This window comes from Clarias gariepinus, chromosome 15 (assembly GCF_024256425.1).
Source record: "Clarias gariepinus isolate MV-2021 ecotype Netherlands chromosome 15, CGAR_prim_01v2, whole genome shotgun sequence".
In the NCBI taxonomy this organism is placed as follows: Eukaryota; Metazoa; Chordata; class Actinopteri; order Siluriformes; family Clariidae; genus Clarias; species Clarias gariepinus.
Genome location: NC_071114.1, coordinates 30,601,677 through 30,625,709, shown reverse-complemented (window position 1 = coordinate 30,625,709; position 24,033 = coordinate 30,601,677). Strand labels below are relative to the sequence as shown.

The following is a 24,033-nucleotide window of genomic DNA, read 5'->3' as shown; positions in this document are numbered from 1 at the left end:
GTGTGTGTGTGTGTGTGTATGGGACTGTCCGCTCTGCTGTGGCGACCTCTTGATGGTAGCAGCTGAAAGAAAGATACACATCCTGTACTAACTCCTTTTTATTACACTTGTACTAAAAGCGACATGGAGTGAAGGGATAACGCCCGCACTCTGCAGTATGTTCACATTACATGCCGCATTGTTCAATTCTGATTCTTTTAGTCAGATCGGATTTGCATGGCCTGACGGGTCAAGTTCACTATTACATGTGCCTTTTATCTGACTCTAATGTGGATGCGTCTGCTCTGAAACGGCACGCATGCGCACATCGATATGCCTTTAATCATATTTGTGTAAACAATGTGTAATTTTACATTATAAAGAATGGATGAGATTTTAGAAGATCCAGAGTCGGCTGGATCTGTTGAGGTCCAGAAGAAAAAGAAGAAGGAAGAGATTTTACATTAACGTTGTTTTTGATTTCGTAAAAGAATCAACAACACACCGTTTGTTTAAAACAAAATGTCTCTTTAATTTGTAAGTGTCAACAGCAGTACAAAAGATGGAGTGATGGTGAGACGAGTTTCTGGCTGTATGCGTGTGTGTTTGTGTGTGTGTGTGTGTGTGTGTGTGTACTGTACTGTTTTTATGAAATAAAAGAGGACACTCTTGAGGTAAATGAGCTAAAACAGACAGGAACTCCCTCTTCTGCCATTGTACATCAAATGTATCGAGTATACTGTAGAAATGTCATTACTTTACAACTTTATGGCAAATAAACAAACAAACAAACAAACAAACAAACAAAGAAAAACCCAAAATAAAGACGCCTCCTGTTTGGAGAGCGGCGTAGAGAATTGTACAATCCACTAAGGTGCCTAAATAAACCAAAATGCGTCACTCATCTGGATCTTTTTTTATTATTATTATTTATATTAATACTACCATTACAGAGAGAAGACTCGTCTCTGAAACATACGACTGTAGAATTAATTTAGTTTACCTCACGTCAATACTGCACATGGAAGAAAAAACAAACAAACAAACAAAAAAAAAACAAGAAGTTGCTGGTTTACATACTGAAGCCAAGCAGAAAATATTTTTAGTACCTTTTTGTATTTTTTTTTTAACAATAATACCCTTAGCGAAATTGCCGTCTTTTATACTGTTTCGTTCTGTATAAAGAAAAGAAAAAAAGTGAACACGTGTGTGATGGCAACCTTTAAGTTCAATTAAAAACTTTACACTGGACTGTACAAGATATGATAAACTATTTACATTTTTAGACCTTTTTTTTGTTTGTTTTTGTTTTTAATTAAGCAGCACGCTAGTTCTATATTTCTAACAATGTCCCGAAAGATACCTGGCGAGAAACCGGGTACTAAACGCACAAAAAAAAAAAAAAACCAAAAAAAAAAAAGTGTCCGGCTGCCAGCGGGGTTCGACGCGAGAGCGGCCCGGGCGTTCGATGGGCTGCGCACAGTGTTGCTTTGAGAGACAAGGAACTAGAAAGTACCACTGCAATGACAACTAAAACAAAAAGGACTCTTTTGAACAGCAGCTAGCATTTCAGTCCAGCATGTCAGTGAATTGTGCTGATTAAATTAGCAAAATAAAAATAAAAAAATTAAAAAACACAATATACATGATTAAAGTCTAATGACTAAAAAACAGAATTACAGTAAGATAAGTAGAAACAGCATATGCATTTTTGTCTTCAGTTGTATCTAATTTGCATAAAAAATGGCAGTGATAAGAACGAACGAAATCGAAACACCAAATGGACTGCAGCTGCTGAAAAGCTGAAAGAAAACAACGATTTGAAATCAAACTCTACGAAGACATAAAAATGCAAAGAATGTGTCCATCTTATTCAGCATAAAAAAAAGCAACGACGATAATAATAATAATAATAATAAATATTTGTTCATCCTCATGGGCCGAGCTTTTAGCCGGAACCTCACTTCGGATCTCTCTCGAGCGGTTCCTCGTCTGCATGAGTCGTATCCGATACTGTCTGATCAACAGGGACTGAGTTCAGCATCTACATGAGGTACAGTGACTTGTCTAGTTTTGATTCTTTTTCTCCTTCTCTTTTTTCTTCTTCTTCTTTTTCTCTTTTTTTTCTAAAGGACGACTGACCGACATACACAAACACAATTTTTTTATATAAAAAAAAAGAAAAGAAAAAAAAAAAGGAAGCAACAACATAGGTCAAATACATTAAACTTATACTTCAGTAAGTATCCATGAACAAAAATAGAAATCTGTTGTTCTATGTTTTTCTATGTTATATTTACAATTTTGGAGAGAAAAAAAAAAAGAATGAGATGGTAAATTTATCCCAAAAAAAAAAAAAAAGAATTTTGACTTCCAATTCAGCGTCACTGTATTTTCTCTGATTGTCCTTTTTATTAAGTTCTACCGACATTTTTTTTTATAGCCAGTTACGGCTAATAAATACAATAAAAGTCTATATGCACTATATAGGGTTCAAATACAATATACAAACACAAAGGTACATGAGCGTTAAAGATGCACGATTGAAGTCCGGTGTGTCTTGGCTGATCAGTCTCTTACGTGAGCCTTCTGTCGAGTTTAATGCTCGTTATCTCCCTTAGGCAGCACTGGAGCTCGAACGAAAAAACAAAAAAAAAAACAAAAAAAAAACTCTTCGTTTATCACGTGTCTTTGCATAAATTAAAAACAAGTCGAAAAAAGAAAAGAAAAAAAAGAACACAAATAATAATAATAATAATAATAATAATAATAATAATAGTTAAAAAAAAACTTATAAACAATGACTCAAATCTGGCAAGTCCAAACAAGTCACTATTGTTCGTGTGGATTTTTTTCTTCACATTAATCAGAATCGATAAAAAATACCATTTATATCCAGTGCTTGTAACACTTATGAAACTCTGTATGTGACCGAAATCCTCTCTCTCTCTCTCTCTCTCTCTCACCCCTATTACACCACCAGCATGATCAAGTTTCAGTCCTGACAACAGTCCTCTTGTCTACCACCAGCCCAGAAAACTCAGTTTGGCGTGGTCAAGAAAAATATGTACAAAACACCCACAACTCAATCTACCAGCAAACAGATAGGAAACAAGATTTAAACAAGACACCTATACTGAGGGAAGAAAAAAAAAAAACTCATTTAGGATAGTCCTAGCGTCGTACCTCATGAGGAAAAAAAAAAAACACAACAAGCTAAAAGTACAAGATTTTTGAGATTACAGAAGTGCTTAAGAGACTTCTAAGGCTCGAAGTCAATGCTTCTCTGTTTAAGGGGCATTTGTAAAAACTGTTAATGCTAGAAGGAAAGTAAATAAGCGCTTTAAGATATTTCACTTTTTTCCTTTTTTCTTCAAATTATAATTACTAAACTCCTTTTTCTATTTCCGACCTTGAGAAGGCCAGGCGGTGACCAGCAGCTCATCAGCCCAGCGGTAATGGCGCGTGTTGCTAATGGAAATAAAATAAATAAATAATAAAAAAAAATAAGACAGGTTCAAGGGCAAGAGGAAAATAGCGAGCCTCATGCATTAATAATGGCGTGTTTCAGATGATACGGACTCGTCAGTCATTTTAATAATCTCCCACAGCTTGATCTACTTGTTCCATCTGCTCGCCAGCACCTCATGGATTTCTGCTGCACTTTGATGGAACGAGCACAATCACCGATCCGCTCCCTCCTTAACTCCCTCTCTCTCCCTCTCTCTCCCTCCCTCCCTCCTGTCCGCATTGTTTTCCGCAGACGTCGAGTCCTGACCCGGAGTCCAGATGGCGGCCTCTCGAGGCGCGAGGCGGTGACATGACGGGCTTCTCGCTCTCGGGTTGATTCTTTTTCCATAACGGCACTTCCTTAAGAGTTTCGTTATTACATATTATCAACACTATCATCATGCTCGATTTAGCCCTTTAACATTCTGGATGCAAGTTCTCACTTACGTTATAGCAGCTGTAAACAGTCGTTCCCTCCCTGAAGTTAATAGGACAAGAAAAACATGCAGCTCCTTGCATTTGTCACAGAGACACTGCGAAGAAGCATAAATATTCACTTCTTGCATTGGAGACTCCTTCCATAAATGCTAATCATTATATATACAGGCTGCTTAAGGAACACTCTCACTTACTTGTTCTCTACATACGGGGTCACGGAGGGCGAGGAGTCTATCCCAGGAGACTTGGGGCGCTAGGTGGGGTACGCCCTGGGTGGGGTGCCAGGCCGCACTCACCCAAACACTATGGGCCTAATCTGCAGATCTTTAGACTGCAGGAAAGAACATGCGAACTCCATGTACACAGACCCTGGAGAAGCGATGGTGCTAACAACTACCCCACCGTGCGACGTTAAGGGGCCATTAAAAAATTTTATAATTATAATAAAAATCAGTATCTAAAACGAGCACATGAATATAAACCTGCACTATTGTCATGGCTGCTGTTATAGAAAATGAATCAACACCACCAATCAGACCAATCAGAATCCAGAATTTCCGCACAGAGCTGTTGTGCTCTAAAAGTATTTTTCCCATCATTAATAAGCACCATGTTTCCTTAATCCGTCCCAGAAAAAAACTTCTCATTTCTTTAAGACTTGTTTAACGCCCTGCTTTAAGACTTTTTCGTGTCGATTAAGGTTTATGACTCCCGAAGGCCTTAACGGTGACAGAGAGCCCTTATGGACTTGCTGCTGTGAAAAAAAAAAAAAAAGGCCAGCATGTATTGTAGAACAGCAATTTTGTGATAGTAATGCCACCGCAGCTGCCTTTTGCTGCCGTTTCAATTCCGCAGATTGGATGCCTTTGGCCCCGCTTTGGCACGCTGGCCAATCTGTTTGATTAAGAACGTTGTGGGTGTAAGACTGAAGCGAAGGACAAGACAGGCTGCATGATCACCGCGCTGCACCTCCAGCACCGAACAGGGACTTTCAGATCTCCTTAATAAAATCCAGCAACTCTAACACCGCCTTTAAAATTCCTGAGTGCTTCAAGAAGAGGGAAAGACGCGGAAAAAAGGTCGTTTTTCTCATTCGATAAAATTCCAGAGGATTGTCTAAGACTCGTGAAGTCTCTCCTTTAAGACTTGGAGATTTAAGATCACGTATAAGGAAGCCAACGCTCGAGTTGGACCTGGCTTGCATTGACATGGTTTTTAAGAAGAGCTTTAAGATAAGATAAAATAAGCTAAGATAAGTTAAGTGATAAAAGGAGGGGCAGTTTTGTGTTCCATCTTCAATTTTTTTATATCTTTATATTGTTGTTGCTGTTGTTCTGCTGTCTTCTTGCTTATTTTTTAAATAACTCAACTCAAATAAAACATTCACGAGCTGTTGGCTGGCACAGCATACCTGAGAGAAATACAGAACCCCGTCAAAAACAGTGATCTAAAAAAAAAAAGTATAACAAAAAAAAATATATATATATTTATGTAAGACTGTGAGAGCTATAATTGTGTTTCAAGTCCTGCCCTCTGTAACTTTACAGGTCAATTTGTGTACACATCCATGATCAAATAAGAATTCAAAATAAAAAGTTGAAAAGAAAACAATAAAACACAATCAAACTGCTTCACACTCGAAGAAACATTTAAGACCAAAGAGCTGATGAAGCTGCAGAGCCACACGTGCATGCAGGCTCCTAAGGGATATATTATCAGAAACAAGTTTTCTTTTCTCTCTCTTTTTTAAAATTTGTTCTGTAGTTTTTTTTTTTTTTTTCATCCTCGTCCTCCTTCAGTACTCCTCCTTCTATCCGCCGTTGTGAGCGAAAGCCTCAGTTGGCGCTGACGGGCTCCTGCGCCTCGTTCTCACTGCTGTAGTCCGATTTGGGCTCGTCCTCGAAGTCCTCGTACATGTCCATGTCGTCCTCGCCGTTGACCGGCTCGCTGGGCACAACGCTGGGCATGCTGGGCTCCATCTTCAAACCGAAGGTGCTCTGGATGACGGGCACGGTGGGCTCTGGGCTGGCAGAGTTGCTCGAGCAGTCCGAGGTCATGCTGATGGCTCCGGGGTAGACGACACCCGCGCTGCTGCTGATCGGGAGCTGAGTCTGGGGCTGCTGCCTGAGACAGACAGACAGACAGACACATACACAGACGGACAGACGGTTAAAAACCAAACCAGAGCTCGACTGGTCGAAAGGTTTCTGTCCACTACATTAATCACGTCATCGTTTCCATAGTAACAGCTCCTTGACAGAGACTTGTTCATTTTTTTCAGTTCAATTTTATTTTAACAATGGTCATTGTCTTGAAGCAGCTTCACAAGATGAAAAGCAAATTTATGGAAGTGTGTATGAGTGAGGTATATATTGGATAATAATGAGATTGTGAGATAGTCCCTGATGAACGAGCCGAGAGCGACGGTGGCAAGGAGAAACTCCCTGAGATGGCGATAGGAAGGAACCTTGAGAGGAACCGGACTCAACAGGGAACCCATCCTCATCTGGGTGATAACGGATAGCAGGGATTTGACACTGGACGCTCATAAAAAAAAAAGTGTGTAAACGTTATAAACCATGACGACATGTTTATGTAACACTTATGGAATGAGTCTCCAGTGTCAGCGCTTTGTAATGTTTTGAGGTTAAGCTGGAACTTTTCCACATCTATGAGAGCGATGAATGAGTTCAAACTTCCTTTATTTCACTCCTACTCCAAACATGCTGTTTCAGTCTCTATGTAAATGAGCTCCTGCTAAGCCACGCCCCTCCAGAGAACAGCAGAGCTAAGAAACAAATGGGGAGTGGCTCTTCTTATATGAGGTCATATTAGGGCAAATCTAAGTGGTTTGTTTACGCCTCGGACAGTGTGTGACGTATGTTTTGTCATCTCCCTTTTTTGAGCATGCACTGGAGACCGCTCGAAACATCGGAACGTTACAAAAAGTGAGTTTTGTGTAAAAGTGAGTGCTGTATTTCAGTTCTATTAAATATTTACAGTTGAAACTAAAACAAGACAATGTAAGATAGTAAGGTGTGCTAAAAACTTAAATGAAATAACCATGAAATCAAATTTTGGAAATCTGAGAATATTTTCACTTTTATTTAATGCAACATTCTTCAGGCTGTGATTCTGTGATTCAGTGATGGGAATCTACTAACTGAAATCTCTCTCAGCTGTGTTCGTTGGTGTCTTTCCTAAAAATTGGTCAAAAACTTTAGCACTTCTCAGGAGCTGGAGGAACCGCTCTGCTCTCAACAGCTGTGAAAAAGATCTCGGTACGGTTACGACGGAACAGCTTCTGGAATATTTGTGAAAAGAAAAAAACGAGGCAGGCGTTGATGTTAAACAGCCTGATGGATCCTCCAGAGCTGGTTTTGTTTCTCAGCGGTGAAGTGGGAGCACCGGGTGCAGGATATCTCACACTGACCACAAAGTCTCAAGACAGTTTTCTCGTCTCTCATTAAGACTCGCAGTCGTAGCGATTATTTAAAATGAATATCAGGAAATCACTAAAATGTCATTTTTATGTTAAGCCAAGTGTATAATTATTACACCTCATGTTATTTAGAAGACCTTTTTCTTTTTTTTTTGTCTGGAGGATAAGGCCAGGAGAATTCAGACTGTCGGATCATCGGATTTCGGCTTTATTCAGATCGGAATCAGATTGCTTTTATGAAAATACTGAATCTGATTTTTGTTAACATATCCAGAGTTGGTTTGAAATCAGATTCATATCGGATTTCCGAAGATGCATGTCAGCCACATGTGGCAAGATTAACCACGTTTTCAGAAAGAGTGTCCGCCTCAACCACAGTATCAAAACGGAAAAAAATAAATGTCCCTGGACGGAGGACGAAGTGAAATGTTTAGACACTTTAGTTTGGACACCCCTTCTAACTCATGGTCTTTCCTGATGTTTCTTTCTTTCTACGCTGTATAACAATACTGGAGTCCAAAATATGTAAGAATCCTGGGAAGGTCTTAATGAGAGCCAGTTTCATCATGGTGCTTGATGGGTTTCGCAAATGCACTCGACACAATAATGTTCTTGTAAGCAACTGTTCCAGAGCTGCTGACCTTCACGTCTTAAATTCACAACTAATAATAACTAACAATTACATCATGCCATGTGAGTTATTTCTTTTTTGTAGCATGTAAAAATAAATCCAAACATTCTACTGGAACTGTAAAAAAAAATAATAATCATGAATGATGTTCATGTACGTTGTTGTTATAATTTTTTTTTCCCTGTGTGCACTCACCCCACGGTGAAGAACTGGCGCATTTCCTGCCTCCGCGAGCGCATCATCTGCTTGTACTCGCTGATGCGCAGCTTCTTGCCGTCGATGATACACGTGCGCTTGGGCCGAGGCTTGTACTTATAGTTGGGGTATTTCTCCAGGTGGATCTTGCTCAGACGAGCCTGCTCCTCGTAGTACGGCTGCTTCTCCTGGTTCGACATGGCCTTCCAGCGCGAGCCTGGGTTAAACAGGAAAATTACAAATTCACAAAGATAATAATAATAAAATACATACACACAAAAATACTATCTGCACTTTTGTTAAACAAAGTATACTCTATATATGCAGTGTATTGAAAAGGTTGTTGTGAAAAAAGTGTTTCAGCTAATGCTTGATAAAGACTGGAAATGTACTATACATGAAAATGAACAATACAATGATTATACTTTTATATAAAAAGAAATAATGCACTATTTATACAAGAAATAGTCTGGGATATAGTCTATATGGAGATGGTTTCTGTTCCTTCTTCTCTTCTGGCTTTGATATCCGTCCCTGGCTGAATCTCCTGCGCGAGGAGAGCCGCTCGCTGAAGGCAGCTTTGTCTCAAAGTGCTGCATTAGCGGAAAACAACAGGGCCTGTAAATATCTCCAGCCTTCAACGTGTCCCTTTGGCTGACGGGACTTTTAGTAACGGTGATGTATTGACTCTCAGCACTGTGGGACGAGACCCATTTAGCCCCGTCATTTTTCATGACAAACACCGGGGCTGTGTGACGGCTCCTAAATCCGTCTGATTGAGCCACTCCAACAGCGGCGGCCCCACTGCCACGCTCTCTGACTCGACACAACGCGGCTGAAAGCCTGCATTTATATACATACTGGTAAATCACTACAAAACCTCAGACACAGAAACGTGTGCGGAAAAAAATATTTCTGCAATTAATATACTAATATACTATATACTGTATTAATATACTAATTAATATGCTTGTTTAATTATTATTTAATTATTTCTTTCTTTACTTAGAAAATGTAATTTATGCAGAAATGTATTTAAGGGGTGACTAAGGTATGTATTTATTTATTGTGATAAATTCACATTTTTTTATCAATTGCAATAATAACTGCATTTATTTTGGTAAAATGATCTAAATAATTGATGAACTCAAAAATTAAATATTATTGATTTATTTGTTTGTTTGCTAATTGTGCAAAAATAAGTGTGTTTGTTTGAGGAAGAGGAAAATGTTATTGATGAATAATAATTTAAAATTGCTTATTTATTTATTGTAGGGTTTGTAACAAAATATTTATTTTAAGAAAAGGCATTCTACCAATTAATATTAACTTATTTCTATTTGTTTATGAATTAATATTTCATTTAGTTGTTTTTTTGTTTTATCTTTGGGGTTGTAAAGAAAAACTTTAAATAATTATTAATATTTATATTGCTTTTATTATATTATACTATATTATTGTTTATTTATTTATTTGCACATGTTTAAACAATAGTAGAGATCTATAATAGTGTATCCACTGTATAGTAATTCTATTTTTATATATTTTGTATATAACAAGTCGAATTTGTCAAGTTAGATACAACATGATTAAATTAGCTTGTATAATTTGCGTTTCTGCTTTTCCTGATCTGCGCTCTCACTCTGTCGCTCTGCCTCACTGCCTCGCTCCGGTTTCGGCCTCACACAGAGAGTGTGTTCAGGGGCTCGGGTAAAGCCACTCATGTTCGTTTACTTCAACAGACTTTCAGCGTGTCATGAATGCTGTTCTGTTTATTCTTCATGTCACACACATTTATCACCGTCGGCTAGACGTCTGAACAGCGGTGCGTTTATACAGAGACCGATAATAGCGTGATGTTTCAGAGCGAGGTGCTGGTCAGAGTCAGTGCCACACCATGAATCCGTTATTTACCTACGCGTGGATTTAGGGTGAGACCGGCTCTGTATGTGAACAAGTGTCAAGACTGTGATTTTATAGAAGAAAAATGACGAGTGTCGTCGTAAAACTCGCGTATGTCTACGTTCTAAAGTGTTCTAAAGATGTAACGTGTGCACAGTTCCTGCTTTTAGATACAATTTAATCCTTATTTCAAAAGTAGCAACCTTCTATCACTAGACTGTGTTAGAGATGATGTCAACATGTCCAGGGGGCGGGGCTTATACCAATCTCAGCGCTGGTCTATCAGGCGTTAAGACCTGCTGACGGTAAGAGATCGGAATCGGAAATCAGTTCCCATAGAGGTGTGCCGCTCCAGGCGTCAGGTGATTGCGGTTTCTAAACTTGACTAAGGAAAACCTAGAAAGGTTTAAAACCGATTTATTTTGTCTAACAAATACGAGACGGCTGGGCTAGGGTTAGTTAAAAGAGCGAGGATGATAAGCGCTAAAGGGCGGCGATTAACCCGCGGAAGTGCTCGTGAGGCCTGTCGGGTGTTTCACGTCTCTACAGGAAATCGTTAACTTTCTGTAGGTGACGCCGAGCCCTCAGGCTGCAGGTCCAGAAAACAATGGCGTTTCCTGGGAATTTTAAAATCCTGCTGTTAGACCGGACAAATCCAGCGAGACAGACAGACAGACAGACAGACAGCGTTTATTTAATGATGTGAGAGCGTTTCCGGGACTCACCCAGGATTTTGCTGATGTTGGAGTTGTGCATGTCCGGGAAAGCCTGCAGGATTTTGCGGCGCTCGTCCTTGGCCCACACCATGAAGGCGTTCATGGGTCGCTTGATGTGCGGCTCGTTGGGGTTTCGTCCTCGCGATTCCCTGAAGACCCGGGCTTCGGTGGTGCTGGCGCCTCCTGTAGGCCAACAATAATACTGTTGAAGTTAATCTGCAGAAACATTCAGCCTCTTTCTCTCTGGAAACGCCAGAGCGAGAAGAAGGACAAACCGAACGCAGAAAAGAGAAAAATAACTCTGTGTGTGTCTGTGTGTCTGTGTGTGTGTGTGTGTGTGTGTGTGTGTGTGTGTGTGTTTGTGTCTAAGCATCCAGCCTCTCAATCAGGCCACTCAGCCTCATCAAGCCCAGAGTTTTTCTCTTACAGCGGGTCGGAGAAGATCTCACGCGCTCTCGCTTCCTCTTACATGTTAGATGTGAAAGAATTAAATAAAAACCATATGAATATTTAAACAAACAAAAAAAAAACATGTTGATAAACAAGGCCTGAAAAATAAAACAAACCCGAAAAGCGCTTCCCATATGCTGCTGCGATACATCTTTAATGATTCGGAAAAACTGGAGAAAGACAGCTCAGAATGAGGCATGAATATTTCATCATCCACATGTGAGGCGCGATCGTCAGGAGCTTGCGCGCGGCCGTCCTGCGCCGCTTGGCGCGCGTTACCTGCGACCGCGTGCGCTCGTCTTTCAGCGTGCTGACGAACAACAAGAACAACAAAGCTCTTAATGAGTCTGTGAGGAGGAATTAAAACGGAATCGTCAGCGGCAACGGGAGCAAACAGGGGGAACGAGGAGGAGCGGAGACACGGGTCAGCCAGGACCGTCGGTTTGTCTCAAAGAAAAAAAGAAGAAGATGAGAAGAGACATAGAACTAAAATAACATCAAAAGGAGTTGAGGATGAGGACGAGAAGTTGGACTTAGGAACAAGTTACTCTCAAGAGACTCAACAGACAGAAAGAAGAGAGAGAGAACCAGAGAGAACCAGACATGTGGAGAGACAGAGAGAGAGAGACAGAGATCAGCTACATTAACTCACTTTGTCTCATGTTCTCTCTCGAAAGGTCTCTCTTTTAATTTATTTTTCTCCGTCTGTCCTTCATCTCTCGTCATCTTTCTTCATTTCTCTCTCTCTCTCTCTCTGTGATGATCCAGAGCCACACTCACGCCATCCCGCGTGTTTTATTCCTCTTCCCCCGCAGTGTTTCATCAAAACCTTTCTTTCTCGCTCTGCTTCTCTCATGGCTCTATCTGTCTCTCTCATGCTATCTGTCTCTCTCTCAGTTTCACTCATACTCCTTCTGTACATCTTTCTTTTTCTCCGTCTGTCTGTCTCTATGTTCATCCTTCTCTTTCTCAGTCCCTTAATAAATAATAAATGTCTAACTGTCTCTCCGTATGTCTTTCTCTGACTGTCTTTCTCTTTTTCTCAATCTTTCTTTGCGTGTGTCTGTTTCTCTCAATCTCTCTCCCTCTGTCTCACTCCATCTCTCTAGTCATCCTGTTCTCTTTCTTCATCTGTATGTTTTGCTTTCAGTTGCTTGCTTTCCCTCCACCTCAGACTGTCTATCATGTACTCCTGCAGTGCATCACTCTCTTTCTCCATCTCCTTCTCTCTTCATCCTTCTCTCTCTCTCTCTCTCTCTCTCTCTCTGTCTCTTTCGGCCCTTACAATATCTCAATCTCTCGCTCTGTCTGTTCCTTTTTGTCTCTTTCTCTCAGTCTTCCTTTTTAGCCATGTACGTCTTTCCATTTTTTTTCTCTTGTTCTGTCCACCCGTCTCTCTCTGCATCTCTTTTCCCTCTCGTCTTTCTTTAATTCTCCCCTGGCTCTTTTTGTCTCTCTTTTTCCATCTGTATCTTTTGCTTTCTGTCTCCCAGTCTGTCTCTTGTCATCCATATTTCTCTACATCACTGTCTGTCCATTTCACAAACATCCCAAAAACTCTCTGTCTGTCCATCCCACACACACACACACACACACACACACACACACACACACACACACACACAGACATGCCACAGTACCAGCTGAAGGAATAATAAAACAGAGAAGGAAAGACAGAGCTCGCTCTCTCCCCCGAGCCGGCGGTGTAGCGAGGGATAATACACTGGCGTCCCCACACTACATTAATTTCATTTAGCGTGCGCTCGCCGCTCGGGATAAATTGATTTCATTTTGTTTGCTTTTGACAGCCATGTTTATTGTGCTATGAAATGTAGCACGGCACAGCAGGCTGACAGGATCCATCAACGCGGGGCAATCTGCTGACTGCCGGGGCAGGATGAAGGCATTCATTACCCCGCCAGAACCCAGCGTGCCTCACACACACACACACACACACATACATACACTCAGGATCTCTCCATACGAGCGATTCAGGTTAAAGCTGGCCGACTCTGATTTACAACTTGGCCTCGGGTGCCATTACTTCAGCACTGACACTGATTCATCAATTTATACCCGGGCAGGCGAGTCCGTTCGGCCAGAGGTGGGCGCTGAGTGGGTGTGAGGCTTCACGACAACATACACTGTGCACACGCACACACACACACACACACACACCGAGAGAAACCATGGCACAGCGACTAAATCTCTCAATTAATTACTGAAAACGTGTTTTTTTTATTTATTTATTTTGTGATCAAAGTTAAAGCCCTGGATTTAAAAAGAGAAATGTGTCTTTTTTACAAAGGGACTCGACACCCTGAAACCCAATCATGACCAAAAATATAATAATAATAATAATAATAATAACAATAATAAAGTAAATAACTAAGTAAATAAATACAAATTCTATTGGGTGTTAAAAATGAGTTCCATCCTCAAAAGAAAATTTAAGTCTTTGTATGATTTTATGATTTTACTATATGATAGACAACATTGATATATATATAATATTATTTTATATATATATTTTGCTGATAGAAATTTACTTCAGATTTTGTATATATAAACCATAAGTCTGTTTTTTTTTCTTTTTAAAAAGAAAAATACATTTCTTTCCTTTAAAAAAACAATATATATAAATTGGATTTCAAAAAAGAAGATTCCTTTATTAAAAAATTATTCAACTAATCAAATTAAATTATTTGTTTGTTTGTTTATTGTTTACCCAGTCCAATATCTCCTTAACATTTATCAAATGAATGATCTGTAGCCTCATTTGCATACTTAAATCATCTTTTTAAAAATACAAATGTTACAAAAAAGGCACCACATTGTGTGATTTTTTTATGTTGAGTGTTATTATTTTTAATTAACATTTTATTCTGCCACAAAATTCCATTGTGATACGTTTTACTTGGGTTAATAAATGACAAATAGGTTTTAGGTTCCCCCTAATACGAGATCGGACTTGTTTGTCCAGTGTGTCCCTTGTTTGTCTAGTGTGTCCCTTGTTTGTCCAGTGTGTCCCTTGTTTGTGCTGTGTGTCCCTTGTTTGTGCAGTGTGTCCCTTGTTTGTACTGTGTGTCCCCTGTTTGTGCAGTGTGTCCCTTGTTTGTCCAGTGTGTCCCTTGTTTGTCCAGTGTGTCCCTTGTTTGTCCAGTGTGTCCCTTGTTTGTGCAGTGTGTCCCTTGTTTGTCCAGTGTGTCCCTTGTTTGTCCAGTGTGTCCCTTGTTTGTCCAGTGTGTCCCTTGTTTGTGCAGTGTGTCCCTTGTTTGTACTGTGTGTCCCCTGTTTGTGCAGTGTGTCCCTTGTTTGTACTGTGTGTCCCTTGTTTGTGCTGTGTGTCCCTTGTTTGTGCAGTGTGTCCCTTGTTTGTGCTGTGTGTCCCTTGTTTGTGCAGTGTGTCCCTTGTTTGTGCTGTGTGTCCCTTGTTTGTGCAGTGTGTCCCTTGTTTGTGCTGTGTGTCCCTTGTTTGTGCAGTGTGTCCCTTGTTTGTGCTGTGTGTCCCTTGTTTGTGCAGTGTGTCCCTTGTTTGTGCTGTGTGTCCCTTGTTTGTGCAGTGTGTCCCTTGTTTGTGCTGTGTGTCCCTTGTTTGTGCAGTGTGTCCCTTGTTTGTGCAGTGTGTCCCTTGTTTGTACTGTGTGTCCCCTGTTTGTGCAGTGTGTCCCTTGTTTGTCTAGTGTGTCCCTTGTTTGTCCAGTGTGTCCCTTGTTTGTCTAGTGTGTCCCTTGTTTGTCCAGTGTGTCCCTTGTTTGTCCAGTGTGTCCCTTGTTTGTCTAGTGTGTCCCTTGTTTGTCCAGTGTGTCCCTTGTTTGTCCAGTGTGTCCCTTGTTTGTCTAGTGTGTCACTTGTTTGTCCAGTGTGTCCCTTGTTTGTGCTGTGTGTCCCTTGTTTGTGCTGTGTGTCCCTTGGGTGCTTGATCCGATTGCGATCCCACTGGGCCCACGTGTGCAGTGTGCTGTGGTTCACTGGTTGTTCTGGTGCTTTCTATAACAGCCAGCAGTGACTTTTTTTCTTTAGCGATTTGTGCTGCACCGGTATTTCTGTGGGATCGGACCGTGGGCATGGGTGAGCCCCCGGGGGGCCGCGATCCTGTCACTAGTGTACTGTTAGTTAGTGTACACTACTGTAGTGTATGTTACAGATGAGGTTTGAGACGCAGGTGAGGAGGCACAGGTGAGCAGCAACCCCTACCCCCCCCCGACAAGCCCCCGCACTACGTCATCATTACCCCCCCCTCCCACCATACGCAGGGGCGCAGAGCTTTTTTACCTCCTTGTTATAATCGCAGTGTTTAATAAAAGTGACACGATGTTTACAAATCAGCATTAATTGATTTCTCTGAGATTCCCACAGCACACGTTACAGAGCGAACCGGTGAGGGGTAGACGGGTGCGAGTGTGTAAATAAATATAGATGTTGGCAGAGAGACGGCGACAGGGGAGAACCCCCGGGGTGAGACGGGGAGGAAAGGAGGGGAGAGGAACGCCTAATTCTGTCATTTACTGGGAGAGAGAGAGAGAGAGAGAGAGAGAAACAATTAGGGACACATCAAGAGAAACAGAGACATGTGAAAAGGAAGAGAGCGATAAAGACATATCTATCTATCTATATATTTGTATGGATACAGTATATGTACGTATGTATATAGATAGAGAGAGGGAAATAAATTAGCAACAATGCAAGACAGATAAGAGAGAGAGAGAGAGAGAGAGAGAGAGAGAGAGAGATCACCTTAGCACACCTGTCTTCAGCAAGCTTGAACTCGACAAGAGCTGATCAGCATTCAGTCTCTCTCTCTGTCTCTCTGTCACTCACACACACACACACACACATACACACATGCACATACGCACACACACACACACACACTGCACACATTCTTATTAAACCATCACAATAACACTCACTAATCCTCAGACTTCAACATGCCTCTAACTGTTTTTTTTCCACTTTCCTTTCTGCCGCATGTCTGAAATTCGGCATTGTGTCTTTGTATGTGTGTGTGTGTGTGTGTGTGTGTGTGTGTACTAGGTGCACTAGCGCACTAAGATGAGAGCTCAGCGTGTCAGGACCTGCTTCCTCTAACTCTCTCCTCACGTCTTTCACACGCTCTCACGTCTGTGTGCGAGCTTCAGAAAAGAGAACGCGGAGCTCACGGCCAAAACTAAACCTGCAAAATCAGGGATACAACACTGGGAGGGCCGAGGACACACACACACACACACACACACACACACACACACACAGGACTACCGTATACCATATGTTAAAAATTGACCATCTTCTTTTATTGCATGTCAAACTTTTTATTCACTTTTAATTACATTTAAGGCTAGTTTAAGTTACTTCCTTAAGGAAGTTAGAAGTGTCTAAGAAAGTTAAATCTTCAAATCGTAGTGTAACAAAGCACCGACACTGGAGACTCCTTCCTCCAATGTTACATAAACACGTTTCTCTTAACAGACACACAATCGCACACGTATTCCCTTTTTTTTTTACAGCTCGTTTCATTTTACAGCTTATCTGCTGTAGACGTCTGGTTACTATGGAAACGAGACTAGAACAAAGGCGGTAATCTCACACTAACGAGTAAATGATTAAGATCGTTAGTGCCTCGGCTCGGCCGGGGCGTTTCGGGGTTTGGATTTTCCGCGGTTTTTCACGGACGTCTTTATTGTCGCGTGCATACGTTCAGCGCGGCACGACGCAGGACTCACGCTGAAACCCGCTGCGGTATCGGTTAATGCTTTTCATCTGAGCTTATAAAGAGCTAACGACTCCGTGGCGAGCGACGCATGTGGCTTATACGTTTCTTTTTCTTCTCTTGCCTTTTTTTATGTAATGAAGGAAATTTCAGTCTATTTCCAGACCAGGCTCTTTTCCAGCGCTCGCGTTCTGTTCGGCTTCGGTGGCTCGTTAATTCGCGTGCCTGCACGCTAGGCAAATATTAGCTTAAGTAACCCGAGGCTTTCTGCGCGTTACACAAGGCGACAACACAAGGCCGCTTTACACCTCGGGTCGTTCCGAATGAAGCGCTCCGCTGTAACGTGTGTGTGTCGCTCGAGAATTCTCCCCAGACGGGACAGATGAAGTGGAATCGCTCATCACATCTCACCACCACACCGAGCTCGAGAGCCGCTACTAAATACTGGAATATTAATGAAGTGACCATAAAGTTTACGCCCCCCCCCCCCCCCCCCCCCCCCCCATCATCATCATCATCACCATCATCAAGCGCAGCTCGTCTAAGCTTACATTCTTCTCCTTTTTCCATGGAGGAGGAAAGGAATTTGTTTGCGTCGGTTCGGCGGAAAGCACAACACCAAAGTACACAAACGCTCTGCTTTTTAAATACAGCATTCATGAGGACAAAACAGTTTGTGTTTCCAATCGGGAGATAAAACACAAACACACGCACATGGAACACAAGCTACCTGTTTATGCTTCTTCCCTGCTTTTGAATTTTCTAAACTTTAGCTCATACAAAATAGCCAATTTAGCTAAAATCTGGCTCAGAAATGTGAATTATTATCCAAAAATTCAGGTGTTTTGAGTGGCAGCCGTGTCTCAAACGGTTCTGGGTTACGGATCGGAAGGTCGGGGGGGGTTGAGCCCCAGCACCACCAGGCTTCCATTGTCGAGCCCTTAACTCTGTCTGCTGTAGGGGGCGCTGTATCCTGGCTGATAATTATTTATAATTTACATAATTTCTGTCTTGGGGCTCAAACAGCAGCTACCAACCGAGATGACCAACGCTTCCTCCAGGACATGTGACGACAGACTGCGTCTAATCAAATTGCTGCTCAGGCGCCGTGTAACTCACAGGAAAAGCGCTATCCGCCCACTTTCACCTGCGTGAGCTCACAAAACCCTACGACTGACGCGTGTCGCTGTGATTAGTGTCGGAGAGAACAGATATGCCACCACCTGTCTCACCACTTGGGAGCCCTTTAATGCTATTTTTAGTTTATGTAATGAAATTAGTTTTATATATCAGATAAAATATATAAATTAAATTCAAATGTAATAAATAAATGAATAATTTATTTATTTTAGTTATAATTTTAATTCATATAAATAAATTTTTATTAATTAAGTATTTTTATTAAAATGACAAAAACATCCAATATTTTTTCTTTAACAATCAATATGAATACAAATACATAATTTGTATTTGAATACATAATTTTTATAAATGTTTTCTTTAATCCATCAGAGATGGGGGTAAAATATGAGCCGCCCCACTCGTTAGCTCGAGACTTCGAGACCGACGTCAGGGGGATTCAACTCATGACGCTGCGGCGCTACTCGCTCCCTGTACTCGTCCTCTTAATTGTCTTCTGAGTCCATCTCTCAGACAAAGATCCATCCTGTTCTAAAAGCGTAATCCTAAACAGTGCTTTCTGTGTGTTTTGTTTCATAGAGTGTCATGGAAACTGTTTCGAAATATTGATGTTCGAGAGCCACAAAGGTGAATGACGCTTTGTCGAGTAAGTGCAATCAGACGTCCCGCGGCTCGGACAGAGAAGGGCCTGCTTTGTCCTCCAGCCTGTCCTCTAAACACCTAACTGTGAATGCCTCACAAAACCTAGAGCTGGAGTCTGCCATACACACACACGCACACACATACACACTCGCACACACGCAGCCATACAAGCACACAAACCCGGTCAGTCCTTTTAAAGAGGAATACTTTTTTTTTTTTTTTTTAAGAATCTCAAAAGCATTTCCATTAGGATCGACAGGAGCCAGAGGACGCCGGTCTAACAGAAGATGTCTGCAGTGATGGAATCAAAAAAAATCAGAAGAATCATTGATATTTCCTATAAAGTTGATGGAAGGAGTCTCCAGTGTCAGAGCTTTGTAACAGTCAGAGGTGAAGCTGTAACTTTACCCTTTACACGGTTTTGTGGAGTTTGAACTTTTTTGCAGTTTCTTGGAAACACGCATGACTATATACTTTTTTTTTGTCTCATTAACTTTATGAGAACAAAAAAAAGGTTAGTGAACAAACAATGTGATAAAACACTCAAGGATGCGCTGATGTTAAAAACGAATCCACTCCGTGGTGGGAACATTAACGCTGCTTTATCTACTGATATAAGACTGAAAAGACTCTGCGGAAGATTCCATTACTGTATCTTGAACTTGAAGAGCGTTTAGACCCTCGGTTTCTCTGGTTCCTACTGTATCAGAGCTCTTGTCTCTTCTCTTTCTCTTACTCGTTTTGCTCCAGCAAAGAGAACAGAATTATTCTGTCCATCCGGGGATCACTGCTTTTTTACTTAACCTCAAAAAACAACTTTAAACCCAAACACTCGTTTAGAAACAGGATCCATTAAGAGTGATATGAAGATCCTCAGAATTCTGCATAACATAGAAAATTCAGGAAGTGAAGAAAGACGTCTCAAAAGAAGACGACGTGATAAGAAAGACGTACCGTCTAGATCCTCTGGCCTGGTCAGGTCGATGACTCTCTGTCCCAGCTTTCCATCATCTCCCAGTTTCCCCAGATGATGCCCCAGACTTTCGAAGTGGACTCGGTCCTGCACACACACACACACACACACACACACACACAGATAAGTCCACATTAACACTGTATGTCTTGTTTTTTTTTTTTTACATCAATTATCTCTGAACCCATGACCAAACCTGATTTCTGTCTCTACGTATGATGCATAAGAACATGAAAGACAGGCGGCGATGTGAGGGTTGTTGTCCTCCAACTCTTCTTCAGCAGCTTCAGATAAGAGTCAGCGCTACAGTACTAACATGACATCTGCATAATGGGATCACAACCACTTGGAAAAAAAGCAGATCTTCCTTATCTTCTTTTCCCTCTCTTTTTGCTGCCCTCCCCTCTGTAATCTCTGCAGGCCGGCCTCCTGAGCCGGCTGCCTATCATTTATTCAGAGCGTGCGCTTTAAAGAATGCACCGTGTTTTCCCTTTTGTCGTGTCACTTTCTGCTCCGATTAAACTTGGCGTCATGTCATACTCGACACACAATGAGACCCTGTCATTCACGCACCCGGGAACAATATTAAATGTCATGTCTGCGCTCGCCGACGGAATAAAATAACAGTTTTCCGGGGGCCCCGGCTGAATAGTGGCCGCACATTACGCTTAATGTATTATGCAGAGGAAGAAGGCCGACCGCTGTTCAGGCCCATTGTGAAATGACCTAGTTCTGCCTGTGAGTGCTGCCTTCACTCCCGAGCATTAACGCAGCCTTCAGTTCTTCTCTAAACACACGACACTTTGACTCGAAATCATCTCTCACAAAGAAACAGGGAAACAGAGTGACTCAGGCTCACTGGGAGATGATGGAATCCCTTTTGTTTATTCCTCTCCCTTTACTTCAAATTTTTTTTTATTCCACAGGTGAGACAACGTATAATGATGAGCAGGTGAATCTTTCAGCCAGATTAAATTCCTCGTGTTTGTTTGTTTGTGCAGCTAAAACACGATTACACCGGCTCCAAGCTTCATGAGTCAACACCATTTTAGGTGTTTGTATGTCGTCTGGGACGAGTGTCGTGCAGTTACGCATCTCAGCCACGGTGTCTAGTTTGCTAGTTTGTTTGTTTTTGTGTACTCTATTTGACCAAACCTGTTGAATTTTTTAATTAAATAAGTTTTAAGAATAAGTTTGGTGTGGAAGAACTCGACCGGCCCTAACACAGAGCCCTGACCTCAACCCCTTTGGAATGAACTGGAACGGAGATTGCGATTCAAGCCTTCTCATCCAACATCAGTGCCTGACCTTATAAACGCTCTACAGAATGAACAGGCACAAATTCCCACTCCAACATCTTGTGGACGGCCACAGAAGAGTGAAAGCTGCAAAATGGGGACGGCTCCATACTGAGTGTGTGTATTTAGATAGAATGTCACTGCAGGTCTTTTATAAAGTATATACACAAAGTTTTATATTTACTATGCGAGTTGCAAGTGCTGGTGTCTAGTAATAAGACCTGATAATCATGAAGGGGTGCTTAACGCAAACCTGGGACTTTTAATTATGCAGGACTGCCTGCTTCCCGTCTGAAACGCCAGCCTCCTGGGAACTCCTTTAATATCTCATGCATGTGAAAATATTGGATCTTGGAGCGAGGTCAGGACTGTACGGGGGACGTGACAATAACTCCCAGCCGAGTTCCTGTACGTGGTGCTGTGGGCACTATGAGCAGAACCAGTGCACTGGAAAAACAGAACACATCTGGTCATCAATTAAAACAAAGGAGTTCCTGGGAGGCCGGCGTTCCAGACATGTCTACCTTGATGGTGTCCAAATACTAGTGAAACACTGGGATAAGTGCATTGGTGTATCAGGGGATTATATAGAGACATAAAGGGAGTTTTTACTCTCAAGACTGTAACCGATTGTTATTCTGTAGAATTAAAAGTCCCGGGTTGGCTCGAATGCCGCTTATATTTTTTGTCTCCTATGTCCTATGTTTAATATCGACCACCTTTGACCATAAAACATACAAATAGAACTAACTTTTACTAAAATGCTCCAAATATAATATATTCTATACAAAAAAGAAAAACAAAAATCTATTTTAGTAAATGCACCTATAATTCATATCAATTTTATTTAGTATATCTCAGTTTCCAAGCCAGCGCTTTTGACCAAACCTAGCTGCAGTGCTGTATATCGAAAGATGACACTTTCTTTAAAATCATGATGTTTCTTGAAGAGACGGATGTGATTACCGACCTCTGTGATACGTGTTAAAAGTAGACATAACCATCCAGATCTAGTTTCCATCCTCCAGAGCGGGACAGCAGGATGCGTGCGCGGAAGTAGACAATTTTTGTCCACGCACCACCAGATAAAAAGGATAGCTCCAATTTAACTCTCAAACCATCAACGCAAATACTCGGGGTTATTTATTCTGAAACCATCACTCAAACAGAAAGCGTGAATCAGTGAGACGCAGAGAGAGAGAGAGACAGACAGACAGAGAGAGAGAGAGAGAGAGAGAGAAGGAGGAGGAAGTACAGCAATTTCCCATCGCGCTCGAGGGAACAATCATTATTTATGGCCATCCGAGTGATTCTGATGTACAATTAACTACTACCTGCTTATGAGCTGTCATTAAGAACTGCCTGTCTTGACTGCGCTTTGCTTACTTTAAGTGTTTTCTAATTATGATATACGCAGGCGGTTCCCGCTGGGCCCCGGCGGCTTTGTGAGGATAAGATAGAGCTGCCTCGCTCCGTGTGAAACCTCCTACGTTAGCGTATTCATCACCAGGCCACATTATTGCGCTTAATGAAAAGAGCACGCAGCCCTCGATGACAAATTGACGGATGTGCGATTAGTCGGATGAGGAACGGGCGATGTACCGTGGATGGTCTGGCGCTGGAAAAGGGTTCTGCGACAACGCGAGTGTTTGTGCATCTGTGTGTGTGTGTGCGTGTGTGTGTTTGCGGGGGGGGGTTTAGTCTTGGAGGGGGTGAGCGTAATAAATTAGCCGCTTCTTCCCTTCCCTCGTGCTCAGCTGCCCTCTCTGATCAATCAAGGCCTTTTATAAACTCATGATCATTAAGCATCTTGTAGGACCTGAGACGTAAAAAAGAAGAGAAAAAGAACAAGACCCATCCATCACGGAGTTTCATTAATAACCGCCGGCGCTTTAAAGCTTCTCCTCGCCCCACGGAGATGTAATTAAAAGAACAAGTCAACAGGGAGCGATTGTGAGCCGGGAGGGATTCCGTCTTTATTTCCACACCTCTGTTTTTATTCATTTATTTATTTATTTTTGTCCTCCAATTAACAAAGAGAGCCGGACTGAGACTCGGCCCCGAGTCCGCGGTCAGTTCAGGACGCATTAAATCCAACGCAATTGAGCGAGCGGTCCAGAACAGTGCAGACGAGCATTAGGATAAATGTGCGCCGCATGAGCAAGCTGCATTTCCATTAAATTTTACACACTGGGTTTTATATACTTATTGGTTATCACTGCTGTAATTTATGTCACAGCATTAGGAAAAATTGCACTTCATTTATATGTACAACATGTTTTCTGTTTTTTTTTTTCTTTTGAAGAGAAGGGCGGAAAAAAAAAACTCAGCAAACTTAACTCATCTCAACTTTACTACCGGCTGCATCAAGCGCTGTGATAAATTAATGGCGTTTTTATTATTTTATGATGTCATTAAATTTTTACTGATCACTCTACGACTGAGGAGCAATAAAGGATGTGCAGTATCCAGGGACGGTCCCGTCCAGCCAGGCGCTCCTTATCTGAAGGTCTGTAAGCCTTATGCTGTAAAGAATATTTATAATGTGCACTACACACTACACAAGCAGGGGGAATTTTTTATTTTTTTAATTATGACAACAAAAATGTAAGAAACAAGAAAGAAACAAGAACGAAGTCGAGGTGCACTTAGCGCCCCTCCCCGCTTAACCGCGACCTCTCTGGCGTTTCCCCAATTTCCCTCAGCTTGCAGCAAGCGCTTCTACACCACAACTAAAATTGTAGCCTCATGCTCCAAGTGGAAAAAAAAGTGGAAAAGTCACCCACAATAATCTCTGCTCCTTCCCTCCCCACTTTTTTTTTTTTTACAGTAAAACGGTGGCACGATGAAATAATGGGCAGCTGGAACTTCGGGAACATCTGGAAAGGAGCCAGGAGCACCGTGTCATCGGTGTAGCGAGAGCTTTAATCAGGCCGGCCGCAGAACATGTGCAGGAGGAGTCGTGTTGTGCTGGTGGCTCGTCTCTACTTATAAACGTGATGCTTTT

At 41.7% G+C, this 24,033-nt stretch overlaps 1 protein-coding gene across 5 annotated transcripts in view; it reads right to left on the bottom strand.

The window, feature by feature from the left end:
• Positions 1–507: 507 nt before the first annotated feature.
• sox6 (SRY-box transcription factor 6) overlaps positions 508–24,033 on the bottom strand; it is a 170,434-nt gene continuing 146,908 nt past the window's right edge. For all 5 annotated transcript variants that reach the window (XM_053512661.1, XM_053512662.1, XM_053512660.1 and 2 more), the window contains 4 exons: positions 19,710–19,815; positions 10,823–10,996; positions 8,196–8,412; positions 508–6,051 (listed from right to left, as the gene is read on the bottom strand). In XM_053512661.1, the coding sequence (XP_053368636.1) occupies positions 5,763–6,051; positions 8,196–8,412; positions 10,823–10,996; positions 19,710–19,815 (786 nt within the window). In that variant the 3' untranslated portion in view covers positions 508–5,762. The remainder of the gene's footprint in view (positions 6,052–8,195; positions 8,413–10,822; positions 10,997–19,709; positions 19,816–24,033) is intronic.